Genomic DNA, 13,533 nt, shown 5'->3' with positions numbered 1-13,533 from the left:
AACCCCTAAACCTAAACCTAACCCCTCTAAACCTAATCCTAAACCTAACCCTAAACCTAACCCTTAACCTAACCCTAAACCTAAACCTAACCCTAACCCTAACCCTAACCCTTAACCTAACCCTAAACCTAACCCTAACCCTAACCCTAACCCTTAACCTAACCCTAAACCTAACCCTAACCCTTAACCCAACCCTAAACCTAACCCTAAAGCTAACCCTAACCCTAACCCTTACCTTAAGTTGAATCGGCTTGCTTTCAAAGCGCTATTTAAAGTGCCCTTCTTTCTTCGCGCGGGCTGTTGTCGCCCTGTTGATGACGTCAGTGACGTGGTTTAATCGGGCGCGGCTTAGTCGAGTGCAGTTTTGACGGGTCACGCTCCAGGATGCCTATAATAGCTTTATCCAAGAGCAGAACAGCTCCAATATTCCTTATATGCCAAGGCTCTATACTAGGGAATGAATCTTGCTGATCTTTTCCTTCTAAGGATTTGAAATTTTTGAAAGAAGGCCTTCCAACAACCCAGAGTTTTAAAGAAGGAAGAAGTTAAATGTTAAATCTTCCCTTCCTGAAATTTTGCCATCAAGCCAGCAATGGGGCAAGAAGGATGGGTGGAAGGGAAGGGAGTGATAAAGTTGTGTAGTCACAACTGGAGCACAAAGCTGGACCGTTTTCTTCTGCTGGGCATTTCCAACATCTGGATATGAACATAGAAAATGCATTCAACTCTCTTGGCTCCTAACATTGGGATGGTTTATCCTGCTTTTCCAAGCCACCAAACTCAAGCTCAATGGAATAGCTGTAAAGCTGGATGGCATCTCCCATGTAGCTCCTCTGCCACTGTAGACCACCTGCCCACGAAATGACAGCTTTTCATCCTTCGCTATTGCTCACACGGGGACCATGAGATCTGTAGACAAAATGAATCCTGAAACTATATGGCTTATTTTCAGACTTCAGATCCCTTAATCATCTTAAGGAATTGTAAGCTGTTAATGGAACACATCGTTTTAAGCGGCTCTTATATCTCATCGAGATAACTGAAAATGGATACTTCTCAGGCAGAACAGAACGGATAAAAGAGATAACTACTCCAAACGTACCTAAAGCTAAAATATTTTTCCCTCCAGTGACTATTTAACTTCCTTCTTTTAAGCTCCATTTAATTCAAGCAACATCTCTTTCTCTCTCCTCCCCTCTCTTTCTTTTTCATCCCTCTCTTTCTTTCATGCATCCCTATATCTAGCCATCTTCTGTCTTCTATCCTCTATCCATCTATAAAGGTAAAGGTTTCCCTTGCACATATGTGCTAGTTGTACCCGATTCTAGGGGGCGGTGCTCATCTCCATTTCAAAGCCAAAGAGCCAGCACTGTCCGAAGATGTCTCCATGGTCATGTAGCCAACATGACCTAGATTCCAAAGGCGCACAGAACGCAGTTACCTTCCCATCAAAGGTGGTTCCTGTTTTTCTACTTGCATTTTTACGTGCTTTCGAACTGCTAGGTTGGCAGAAGCTGGGGCAAGTAACGGGAGCTCACCCCATTATGCGACACTAGGGATTCGAACCGCTGAACTGCCAACCTGTCAGCCTCTGCTTTGCTGCTGCTTCGGCTGACATTGAAACGGGGAGGGGGGGCATGGTATTTGGGAGGGGAATACTAATTGTGCTGGAGGAAGAATCTGGAGTTTCTGCTGTCTGTCTTACTGCGCATGTGGAGGAGGTTTCCCGCCAAGGCCAACGGCACCGACATTCCATCTGGGTGATGCCTTTCGAAGTTATCTCACACCTGACACTTGGGAGAATTATGATTGGACTGTAACTGGGATGCCAAGGGGTGGGGAATGGGTTATTCTATATATCATTTGCTTTCGCACCTAAATAATCAGTCTTCGCTTTGCTACGCTTCTAATCATTTATAATTAGTAAAAGTACACTTGATTTCTATCAATGGAGTCTCGTGGTTTTCTTTCCTAATTATTCAATGGAGGAGTGCTGACACAACTTTTCAATTGACAAGCTCAGCATCTAAGCCCCCGAGCCACCACGTCCCTCCATCTATACTTCCTTCTTTAACCACGAGGCACAGAGCTTTCTCTGGTTGGCTTTCTGACAATAGAGCAGACATTCTACTAGGTGTGTAGATAACACAAGACTTATCACAAGGTGATAATACAAGACTAGACTTCAACTTCCAACCACAACTGGGACCGGAATTTCAGTTGCTAAATTAAAATATTTCCGTTTTTGGCATATCCCTGTACGTTTTAGATACCTAAAGCAGAGTTATTAAGAAACTCATTGCATGACTGGGTCCGGTTTTTACAATCATTTTTTTTTACCATGGGCGTTAAGTGATTCAACATGGTTCAACCCATTGACTTTGCTAATCGGAAGCTGCAAATCAGGATCACATGACCACAGGATGCTGCAACTATTGTGAAAGCCAGCTGGTTGCTAAGATTCAAATTGTGACCATGCGACCATATGATGTGATATGATGCATTGTAAGTTCAAGGATAAGTTAAAAGTCTTTTTTTTCCAGCGCTGTCGTAACTGTTGTTAAACAATTGGTCATAAATGGAGAACAGCACTTAGACAGCTTCCATGATAAGATGGTGTCAGAATTAATTGAACTGTCTTGTGTCCAGGAAGAAAAAAAATATTGTTTGTTTCCAACTTAATTCTTCCAATGTATGCACATAGATCCAATACTGGGCCTAATAAACAAACAGTGGGAATCTATTTGATGCTTTTTACAGTCTGGATGTGCAGAGAATATAATATAAACACCACAAAGGCCCTTTTGTTGAAAGGAAATAATAAACAGGGGGATTGTGTTTATTTCTTTAGCCGAGGAGTCTCATTATAGGAGAATCTCCAAAATCTTACTTTCCATCAGTTCTTTTGTACCCATATTTTTAAAGGGTTGCATTTGTATTACTAGCATGTATAAAGGAATATTTGATTTTTGGTGTCCTGTTTAACTTAAAAGAAATGAATCTCAGGTAAAAATGTAAATGTGTTTTGCTGGTCAATAGAAATACATTAGAACCACTGGTAGATTATTTATCTTCTCTCTGTCTCTCTATGCCCCTCTGTTTTTCTCTCTGTCTGTCTCTCTGCCTCTGTCTCTCTCTGTCTCTTTCTAATTCTCTGTCTCTGTCTACCCCTACTCTCTCTGTCTCTCTCTCTCTCTCTCTCACACACACACACACACATACACACACACATACACATGAAAAGTTCATTAATTGTACCTGAATGTATCTGAGAATTGGCAAAAGCAGTATTTTTTTAAATAAATATGGGACCATCAGGGCACTGAAAATAAATTGAAAAAGTACCGCTGTTACTTAGAAAGTAATAAAACTGTGGAAGGTGTACATAAAAATCATAAACTCTTTCAAATATACTATCCATTTTTTTACACATCCTTGGAGCTGATCAATTGGACATTTAGCTTTACTGCTCTGTTTTTATATAAGATATAAAATCTAGAAATTGAAGGGGGTATTTAGGAACGTGTGCCTATAATCTCTGACAAAGTGTTCCAGGGGGCCCGGCAAGGGATGTCTCCTCCTGCAAATCTCTGCTTTTGAATGGAGAGATACCAAGGGCGATCTTTTGAATGCCACACTTTGGTGGTTATTATCTCTTTGATATAAAAATTTCACATGGTTAGAGCTAAAAGAGAGAGAAGGTGTTATATATGTTTAGTCAACAGAATCCAAAACTACTTCTGAAAATATTGCAGTGGCACGCTATTTAAATATTACTGTTTAACTGTTAACTGTAAACTAAACTATTTAGTTTATTCAGAGATCAATGTCAATTTAAATGCAACCTTTTAAAGTCATTTAATTGAGGGGTGCTTGGTGCTCTCTGAGCTTGTTTTCTTGCAGACATTTCATTACTTAAACTAAGAGCAACTAAAACATGTCAAGAGTGGTTGCAGGATTTGAGTTTTACTAGTCTAGAGAAAAGAAGGACTGGGGAGGGGGGACATGATAGCATATTCCACTATTTGAGAGGCTGCCACAAAGAGAAGGCGGTCAATTTATTTTCCAAAGCACCAGAGGACAGGACAAGAAACAATGGATTAAATCTTGTTGTGGCCCAGCAGGAGCCGTTGGAGCTGCCACCAGACTCCGACAGCGAGGGGCCCTATGAGTCGGCTCTGGAAGATGTGGAGGACCCTGGACAAGGTTCCAACTCCAAGCAGGGCACAGAGAGGCTGGTTGGCCACCAGGAGGCTCCTGATCCTTGGACCAGTGGGGAGGAGACAAGGGAGAGTGATCCAGAAGCCAGTAGTGAGTTGTTCCTGGATGCCCGGCACCAAAGAGCTAATAGGCGTCAGGAACAGTTGCGGAAGTACAGGAGGTAATTGCACTCAGCTGGTGGTCATTAGGCTCCTCTCCAGACTATAAAAAGACTGCTTGTGCACACGCCCCTCTTGCAGAAGTCAAGGCAGGAACTAATGTGAGCTTGAAATTGTGAGCTTGGCAGGCGGGATTGCTGCCACGACTTATCTGTGTTGGATTGCTGCCACGGCTTATCTCTGTCGGTTTGATGCCAAGGACCTGTCTGTCTGTTAATTAAATGCCGTAACTTATCTTTGGCTCAGAGTGTGTGTTGGTGTGGGACAAGGGGGGTCAGAACAGAAACAAATCAAGGAGAGAAGCCTCCTGGAATTAAGAACAAACTTCCTAACAGTGAGGACAATTAACCAGTTGAACAGCTTGCCTTCAGAAGTTGTGGGTGCTTCATCACTGGAGGTATTAAGAAGAGACTGGACAGTCACTTGTCTGAAATGGCATAGGGTCTCCTGCTTGAGCAGAGCAGTGGGTGGACTAGAAAGCCTTCAATGTCTCTTCCAACTCTATTCTGATAGATTGAATCTAGTTATGATCATTTAGGTGGCATCACTACTACTGATGAAGTTATTTAGTTTGGGTGATGAAATGTCCCCAAAACAACCAAACTGAAAGAGCACCAAGGACCCCTCACTTCAACCCTGAGCTACAGATATTCTCTTTTATTGGTTATTTAATTACTACCTTCCTAAATAAAAAGCTTTTTAATAGATTCTAGAAGGCCACGAGTGAAACAAGCAAGGCAGAAACAAGATAGGTTCTACCAGCGAAAATGCTTTCATGGGGGTGCATCTCAAGACATTGTGATGTAAGCATACAGCTTCATGTCTAAGAAGATATTGCTTCAGATATCCTGGATTCAGAATCCAGATCCAGAAACAATTTGGAACACATCTTGTCTGAACTATAATAACCCTGCATTCTGCAATAATTAAAATTTGTAATTCAGGTGTATTACAATTATGCTATCTAGCATTGTGGCTAGATCTGCATTCTCTAACAATAGATATAATTGGCACCTGTATTATGAAAAGACCCTCCTAGACACAGTTAAAAGGAGGAATTCAAGTTCAACACTGAACATCCAATCACAGCAGCAATAATGTATGTCTATTTCAGTAAATGTCTTTGGTAACACTACAGTTCTGTAAATATCAGATGAAAACTAGGTTCTGTTAGGTTAAGTGGGGCTCAAATTCATACAAGTGAAGTTGGATTGAATCCTCACTTAAGATACAACACTTACTCAGTGCAACACTTATATAGCACCCTTCGCTCTGCAATAACAGGTGACAAATACCATCAGACAACCTTTGAACTATCCTCCTATTAGAAGATATCCCTGTCTCCTTAGTGAAAATAAAAAACCCCTTAGAATATGTCTTCTTGAAGTCTAGATTTTACAAGAAGTGAAATCCTTAATGGACAGACTATTGAGTCATTCATACCAATGTTATTTGGATTTTTTCCTAAAATATAAGCATCTTGAAATCACCAATACAAGAACTAAATTCTGTTCCCAAGCAATAAGGCTACCTTATCTCAGATCCAGCATACAGACTAGGTTGTTTACTAAATTGACAAATTTTATTGCATTTTAAAATCGCATTACCGTATTTTTCAGTGTATAAGATGCACTCCCCCCCAAAAAAAGGTGGGTGGAAATGCCTGTGCATCTTATACAGTGAATGTTGCTGAAGCCCTGCCCACCTGCCGGCCACCACCCTTCATCCTCTGCCTCCCAGCAATTTACCTCCTTGCAGCAAACAGCCTGGTCAGCTTCAGCACAGCATGATTTAGCACGAGCAGCTGATTGGTGGTTGGATCTGCCTCCCAGAATACCACCTATCAGCTGTTCCAGGATGCAGGGATTACTACCATCCATCATTTACCATTGCTGCTGCTCCCTTTTCCCGCCTCTGTGTGCCCCATTTTTGGCCTCCACATGTCACATTTTCAGCCTCCATGCACCCCATTTTTGGCCTTTTCCAGGTGGCAGGGATCCTCGTTGTCGCCGCCTATCCCCACCACCTCGAATGGGCTGAAAATGGGACGTCTGGAGGCCAAAAATGAGACATATGGAGGTGGTGATGGATGGCAGTGGTGATGGGCACTGATGGTACCGATGGGTGGCAGTGATCCTCGCAGCCTGGAACAGCTGATCGGCGGTATTCCAGGAAGCAGAGCCAACCACCAATCAGCTGCTCATGCTAAATCAGGCTGTGTTGAAGCTTACCAGACTGTTTACTGTTTGCTGCAAGGAGGCAAATTGCTGGGAGGCAGTGGCAGATTTATTTTCTTGTTTTCCTCCCCAAAAAGCTAGGCGCATCTTATAGTTCAGAGCATCTTATAGTCCGAAAAAAACAGTATGTTGTTTAAACTTTTCTGATTGACCTTAAATAATAAATATTTGTTGGTATGTTTCTGTATTCATTCTAATCTCCAGTCTAAAGACTCCCTTAACAAATAGTTTTAAATTATTGTCATGAAAAGTTGGAAAATATTTTTCTGTCTCTAGATATAAAACAGTGGAAAACTTCTCTTTATTCTTTTTTTTAAAGTACCTATATCATATTTATTCATCTGGAGCTACAAACCCAAATTCAAAACCCAATTTTCTCTATCATATATATTCTTATATTCTAGCTGGTACAAAACAATTGGTCTCATGAAATAACTAAAATACATATTTTAGTGAGGTTCTTTTATTTTTTCTTGGTTAAAGTTCACAATCTGTAATAGTTGAGTCAGCGTAATGAACAAGGATTATGTTCACGCTTCTGTTGGAGAACACTGCTGAACTTTAAAGAAATTGCTGATGAAAATAGGAAAGATTAGACTTTGTACCACTGCCCTGTAATTTAATCCACTGAAAACATTGACAGACCCCTTGTTAAACTGATCTAGATAATGAACAAAAGAATATAAAGAAAAGAAATAAGAATGCTGGTAATGAAAATTACACCTTGGTTTAAAATGCAATGAAAATCCTTCTGCCACAATGCAAAGGTTATCCATTGCTGTTTTCATTGAAGTAGACTTACAATGGGAAGAAATTGATGAGACAGACAAAGAATTTTGTTCCACGGTTATTCTGGAAGACTTCAATCAGCTCAAACTCTCTACCAAAAGTAGGTTAAACTCATAGGACTGATGAGAAAATGGTGCAAAACTATTAATACTATGTGTTTTAAAATTGTATTTATCAAAAAGTACCGCACAATGAATTGGTTACAGTCCCAAACAATTGCCGCTCTAGAATGCCGCACTTGATCTCCTTAACGGGCCAGGCATTCCAGAGTTATATTTTTAACCATTTCACTGCATACATGATGTACAATGACAATAAAGGCTATACTATATTATGTATAGTCCTTCAGGTCATCTAGCAAAACCTTTCAAATCTGAACCACAAGAAAACAACTGCCATGCATTCAAACTGAGCTGTCTTGTTTACGTCTGAAAAGTTTTGAGCTTGACAAAATCTCTCCTTGGCATCTGAAGCATTGTGTTTCAAACACAAAGTGATTCCAACATCATCAAAACAGCATGTTCCAAGTTCAGGGCAGAGCATTTCAAATTTTTAAACATTTGCTCTGTCTCTCCAACCAGGCAATCTCTCTGTTTAGAAGATCTCTAGCATCTACAGGGCGGGGCATAACCTTTTCCTAGGGGGTCACAGCAAGATCGACAGCAGTTTACAACTTCCGCGACACCTCATTTTAAAGCCCATAAAAAACTGAATTGAATGAGCTATTAAATGTTAAATTTGCTTTAAGAATGGCTGGAAAATTCGATTCGGAAGAACAAAGGATCATTGACAGAATAAAATGCATTGCCTTTCGAGAGGCTCGCGATGCTGGAGCGACGTTTATCAATCGAAAATGGATTGCAAACAAATCCGGGAAATTCGCCAGATCTCAATCCGGCAGAGAACATTGGGGCCATAATTAAGGATGAAGTGGAAGCTCTGATGATTCAGGAGCAAGGTCAAAATCGATATTCGGTTGAAACTTTGAGAATGAATTTGGAAACTGTGTTGAAAAATCTGGAAAATCGAACGGAACTGTTTGAAGATTTGTTGTGTTCTTATCCACCTCGTTTGAATGCTGTTCGAAGGGCTAATGGTGGTCATACTGACTATTAAATCGTGTCAATAAACTCAGTTTTTGATGGGCTTTCGAATGGTGTATGAATTATTTGTGTTGTTATTACAAGTGTTGCTGTGACCCCCTAGGAAAAGGTTATGCCCCGCCCTGTATGTAAATCACAAAGCGACCATCTGTTGTTATTACCTTGAAGTTCTTCTTATTAAGGACACATCAAGCTCCCTACATTTATCCTGGCTCATCAGTTTTGACATCTACTACGTGACAAAAGTAATGTGTCATCCATAGAGAAGCAACTATTGTTGTGCTCTACTGAAGCAAAAATCTATTCTCATTTAAGAATGTAATCTAGAAAATCTAGGAAGAAGAATCCTGCTACCACCCTCTTTTTAGTTCTAATGTTAGCTACTTTTAAGGAAAAAATACAAATGCATTGTAATACAGAAGGGATAAAAACTTGGGAGAGGAAGCTGAAGGTTTAATGACTTTTAAACATTACTTTGTGTTATAAAGGCAGGAGCTACATTTTGGGGTGGGTGGGTGGGATAAGGCGTTATGATAAAATACTGATCAAATCTCGATGAAAAACAATTTTGTCTTCAATTTCTTTCCCTTTTAGCTTACCACATCATTAAAAATAGAGGATTTTTGTGGTTGTTTTATGCTTTAAAATCAGTGTTAATTGCTTAGTTCTCAGGTTAGAAAAATATTAGAATGACTACCTTCCAAATATTCTTTGAAACACCTAACGGCCGATCTGAAGAACCAAAACGGAAAAAACTTGCTATGGCCAACTTGCCATGGCCAACTCATTACAGCCAAGTTGCCATGGGAACAACTCACCATGGCCAACTCACCATGGGATAATTCTGTCCAGGACAATTCAACAAATAGAAAAGTTAAATTAATTTCAACAGAAACAAGGTCAATAATAGTTTAATAAAAAAAAAATCATTCCAGAACTACAAGAATATTGTTTGACAAAAATGTGTCACCAGTAATAAATGTAGCTGAATGAAACAATTAATACAGCACTGAATTGTCTAGCAGCAAGTTGTTCTGTGAGAAATTGGCTGTAGTAAGTAGTCCTGTGATGAGTTGGCCATTGCAAGTTGTCCTAGAAGAACAGATCACAATTTATCTATAAGATCATCAGCCTATTCCCGTGATGGTGAGCCTATGACACACGTGCCACACGTGTCACGCGGAGCCCTCTCTGAGGGCACACAAGCCATCACCCAGGTCAGCTCACCATGCATGCACTCATACCACCCATCGGCCAGCTGATTTTCATGTGTCTGCCAGGAGACACATCCACATGTGCGGGGGAAGCATGGGGGGTGCAACACCCCTTCTTTGTGCTCCATTTTTGGTGCCAGGGAGGACCTCTGGAGCTTTGGGAAGGCTGTTTTTGCCCTCCTGGAGGCTTGAAGAAAAGCTTGGGAGCCTGGGGAGGGTGAAAAATGACCCTCCCTGAAGTTCTGGAAGTTTCCAGCCTCCGGAGGCCCTCTGGAGGAGACTGTTTTCACCCTCCTGGAAGCTCGAGAAAGCCTCTGGAGCCTGGGGAGGGCAAAAGCACACACACAGAAACATTGACGTGGTTGAGGAGGCTGAGTAGGCCACATGGGGGGGTTTCACATGTGCATGCACAGGGAACGGGGCACACTGCATTGTGGGCACACATGCGAAAGTGCGCGGAAAGAATTTCTGCACGCGAGGACCATAAGGTTAGCTATTACTGGCCTATCCTAAGCACTATAAACCTTCAGAAAATGAAGCAGGAGCTCACTTCAAACACGTTCTGTTATGAAAAACAGTGGAACTCCTTGCAATTTTGAAGACTGAAATGATGATGTCTCTATATGAGCGCGTTCAGTCACTAAATTATAACTACAAGTACATTTCTTGGGAGAAAAACACGATGTGTTTGTTGCTAGCAGAAAATGAAAGAAATGTATTCTGAAGTGTATTTACAAATCATATGATATGTTATAGGGTGGTACAGTGGTTAAAGGGCAGTACTGCAGGCTACTTCTGCTGACTGCTGGCTGCCTGAAATTTGGCAGTTCCAATCTCACCAGGCTCTAGGTTGACTCAGCCTTCCATCTTTCAGAGGTGGGTAAAAGGAGACCCACTATAAACCGCTTAGAGAGGGCTGTAAAGCACTGTGAAGCGGTATATAAGTCTAAGCGCTATTGCTACTGCTATTCTAGAATCATAATAAAGTACAGATTTTCAATCTCTCTTTGTGCCCTGTTGATATTGCCTACCACCAGTGGTGGGTTCCTACCCATTCAGTCCGGTTCAGCCAAACCGGTATTAGCTTGGCGGACTGAGTCGCTGGAACCAGCGGCTACCCAGGCCTGCCATGCCCCCCGAATCGGTTCTCCCAGTGGCAGCATAGGTGCCTCCATCTTGTTTTTGGCTTCTGTGCATGGACAGAGCAATTTTCGTTGTACTGCATATGTGCGCGCAATGCACATCAAGAGCGAGTGCATGCGAGGCATGTTCCTGAGCTGCAGGGACCAACCACTGCCTACTACTATGAATACAGTAATGTTACGTTTACTCAATTTACTCTTAACTTACATTTGCTCTAAGTTACATTAGATATGGAAGCTGCCCTACAGAGCCGAGGTGGTGCAGTGGTTAAATGCAGCACTGCAGGCTATTTCAGCTGACTGCAGTTCTGCAGTTCGGCTGTCCAAATCTCACCGGCTCAGGGTTGACTCAGCCTTCCATCCTTCCGAGGTGGGTAAAATGAGGACCCGGATTGTTGTTGGGGGCAATATGCGGACTCTGTAAACCGCTTAGAGAGGGCTGAAAGCCCTATGAAGCAGTATATAAGTCTAACTGCTATTGCTATTGCCCTAAGTTTCAACTTCTTTTTGTTGATGGATCAGTTTAAGCCTAGAGAATTATTTTCATTTTTTGGCGCTGGCTTGCATCCAGCTGACTTGCGCCTGTTGACACGAAATCACCCGCTTTATCTTGTGATCAATTTTTGTTTAATGGCATTTGAGACGGACATCTTTCATAAAGGGAACTCTTACCTAAGCCATGTCTGTGAGTAGACATTGGAGGCAAGACTGTCCACGCTTTTGTCTTTGGATTATAACATTCGACTGTGTTTAATGTCTTTAAGCCATCTCGCCCTCCAATAACAAAGAGCTTGTCGTCAATAACAGCCACACCAAACTGTAGCCTTCTTCCATTCATGACTCCAGCCTGGATCCATATATTGGTTCTAAGATCATACTTCTCAATGGTTGTAGCACCTGCTGAGAAACATCAATAATGAAATTAGTGAGAGCACAGAAGGACTTGCATGATTTATAGCATATATAAAGTAAAGGTAAAGGTTCCCTTCGCACATCTGTGCTTGTCGTTCCCGACTCCAGGGGGCGGTACTCATCTCCGTTTCATAACCGAAGAGCCAGCGCTGTCCGAAGACATCTCAATGGTCATGTAGCCGACATGACTAGATGCCAAAGGTGCACGGAACGCAGTTACTTTCCCACCAAAGGTGGTTCCTATTTTTCTATTTCCATTTATACGGCTTGGTTGGCAGAAGCTGGCACAAGTAACGGGAGCTCACTGTGTTATGCAATGCTAGGGATTCAAACTGCTGAACTGCCGACCTTTCTGATCCACAAACTCAATGTCTTAGCCCACTGAGCCACCGCGTCCCTATATCTAAGCTTCCTGTGGGCAGGACCTGGCCCGTGGGCCTTGAGTTTGACATCCCTGGTTTAATAGAGCCGAGGTGGCATAGTGGTTAGGGTGCAGTACTGCAGGCCACTTCAGCTGATTGTTATCTGCAGTTCAACGGTTCTAATCTCACCGGTTCAAGGTTGACTCAGCCTTCCATCCTTCCGAGGTGGGTGAAATGAGGACCCAGACTGTGGGGGCGATATGCTGACTCTGTAAACCGCTTAGAGAGGGCTGAAAGCCCTATGAAGCGGTATATAAGTCTGCTATTGCTATTGCTAATACAATGTGTGCAATCAACCTCTGAAGGATGACCACTAAAGCAATTTCCAGTGTACTATTATAATTTTCTGTCCCCAGTAGGGAAGTACTTGATTTCCCTTGTTGTTCTGTAATCAGATTACATTATTCCATATGTCAGAAAAAAAACCCAATCTAATCTATTATTATTTTTACCATGTTTGAACTACTTTAAATACAACACCACTACATATTTTTACAACCCCCGGTATGCTCAAATATGGGAGGAAGATCACTACTTCCATTCTCTGTCCTTCGGCTCATCACAAGAGACCATCCAGGCAGAAACCCAATATTTTTACTGTTGCCTTTTTGTTACATTTTGTTGTATTTGTGCTGATAAATAAATAAAGGGAGACTAGTATAGATCTATTTCAAGCTATTTAGCTCTCATCAGATAGCCATACCCTTACTGGGATTTGAACCTGGGCGATATTACATACTAGGCAGACATCTTAGTATACGGACATCTTAGTATACAGACATCTTAGTGTATATGTGTATGTATGTATGTATGTATGTATGTGTGTGTGTGTGTGTGTGTGTATGTATGTATGTATGTATGTGTATATATATATATATATATATATATATATATATATATATATTGTAAAAAAATCATATATATATATATATATATATATATATATATATATATATATATATATATATATATATATATATATATATATATATATAAGATTTTTTTACAACCCCTGGTATGCCCCAATTATGGGAGGAAGCTAACTGCTTCCATCATCTGTCTATCGGCTCGTCACAAGAGTCCATCACGACAGAAACCCAATATTTTTACTGTTGCCTTTGTTATATTTGTGTTTTTTTATTTGTGCTGATAAATAAATAAAGGGAGACTAGTATAGATCTATTTCAAGCTATTTAGCTCTCATCAGCTAGCCATACCCTTACTGGGATTTGAACCTGGGCTATATTGCATCCTAGGCAAACTTCTTAGCCATTAGGCCACAGGCTCTTATCCGTTATCAGCGAAGCCAGGGTGAAAGGTATCTATTAGATTTTT

At 41.2% G+C, this 13,533-nt stretch overlaps 1 protein-coding gene across 2 annotated transcripts in view; it reads right to left on the bottom strand.

Moving 5' to 3' along the window:
- LOC116514902 (kelch-like protein 1) overlaps positions 1-13,533 on the bottom strand; it is a 138,060-nt gene that overhangs the window by 21,554 nt on the left and 102,973 nt on the right. For both annotated transcript variants that reach the window (XM_032226725.1, XM_032226726.1), the window contains one exon: positions 11,537-11,761. In XM_032226725.1, the coding sequence (XP_032082616.1) occupies positions 11,537-11,761 (225 nt within the window). The remainder of the gene's footprint in view (positions 1-11,536; positions 11,762-13,533) is intronic.

This window comes from Thamnophis elegans, chromosome 11 (assembly GCF_009769535.1).
Source record: "Thamnophis elegans isolate rThaEle1 chromosome 11, rThaEle1.pri, whole genome shotgun sequence".
NCBI classification, from domain to species: Eukaryota; Metazoa; Chordata; class Lepidosauria; order Squamata; family Colubridae; genus Thamnophis; species Thamnophis elegans.
The sequence above is the reverse complement of the archived record's forward strand: the minus strand, read 5'-3'. Positions and strand labels throughout refer to the sequence as shown.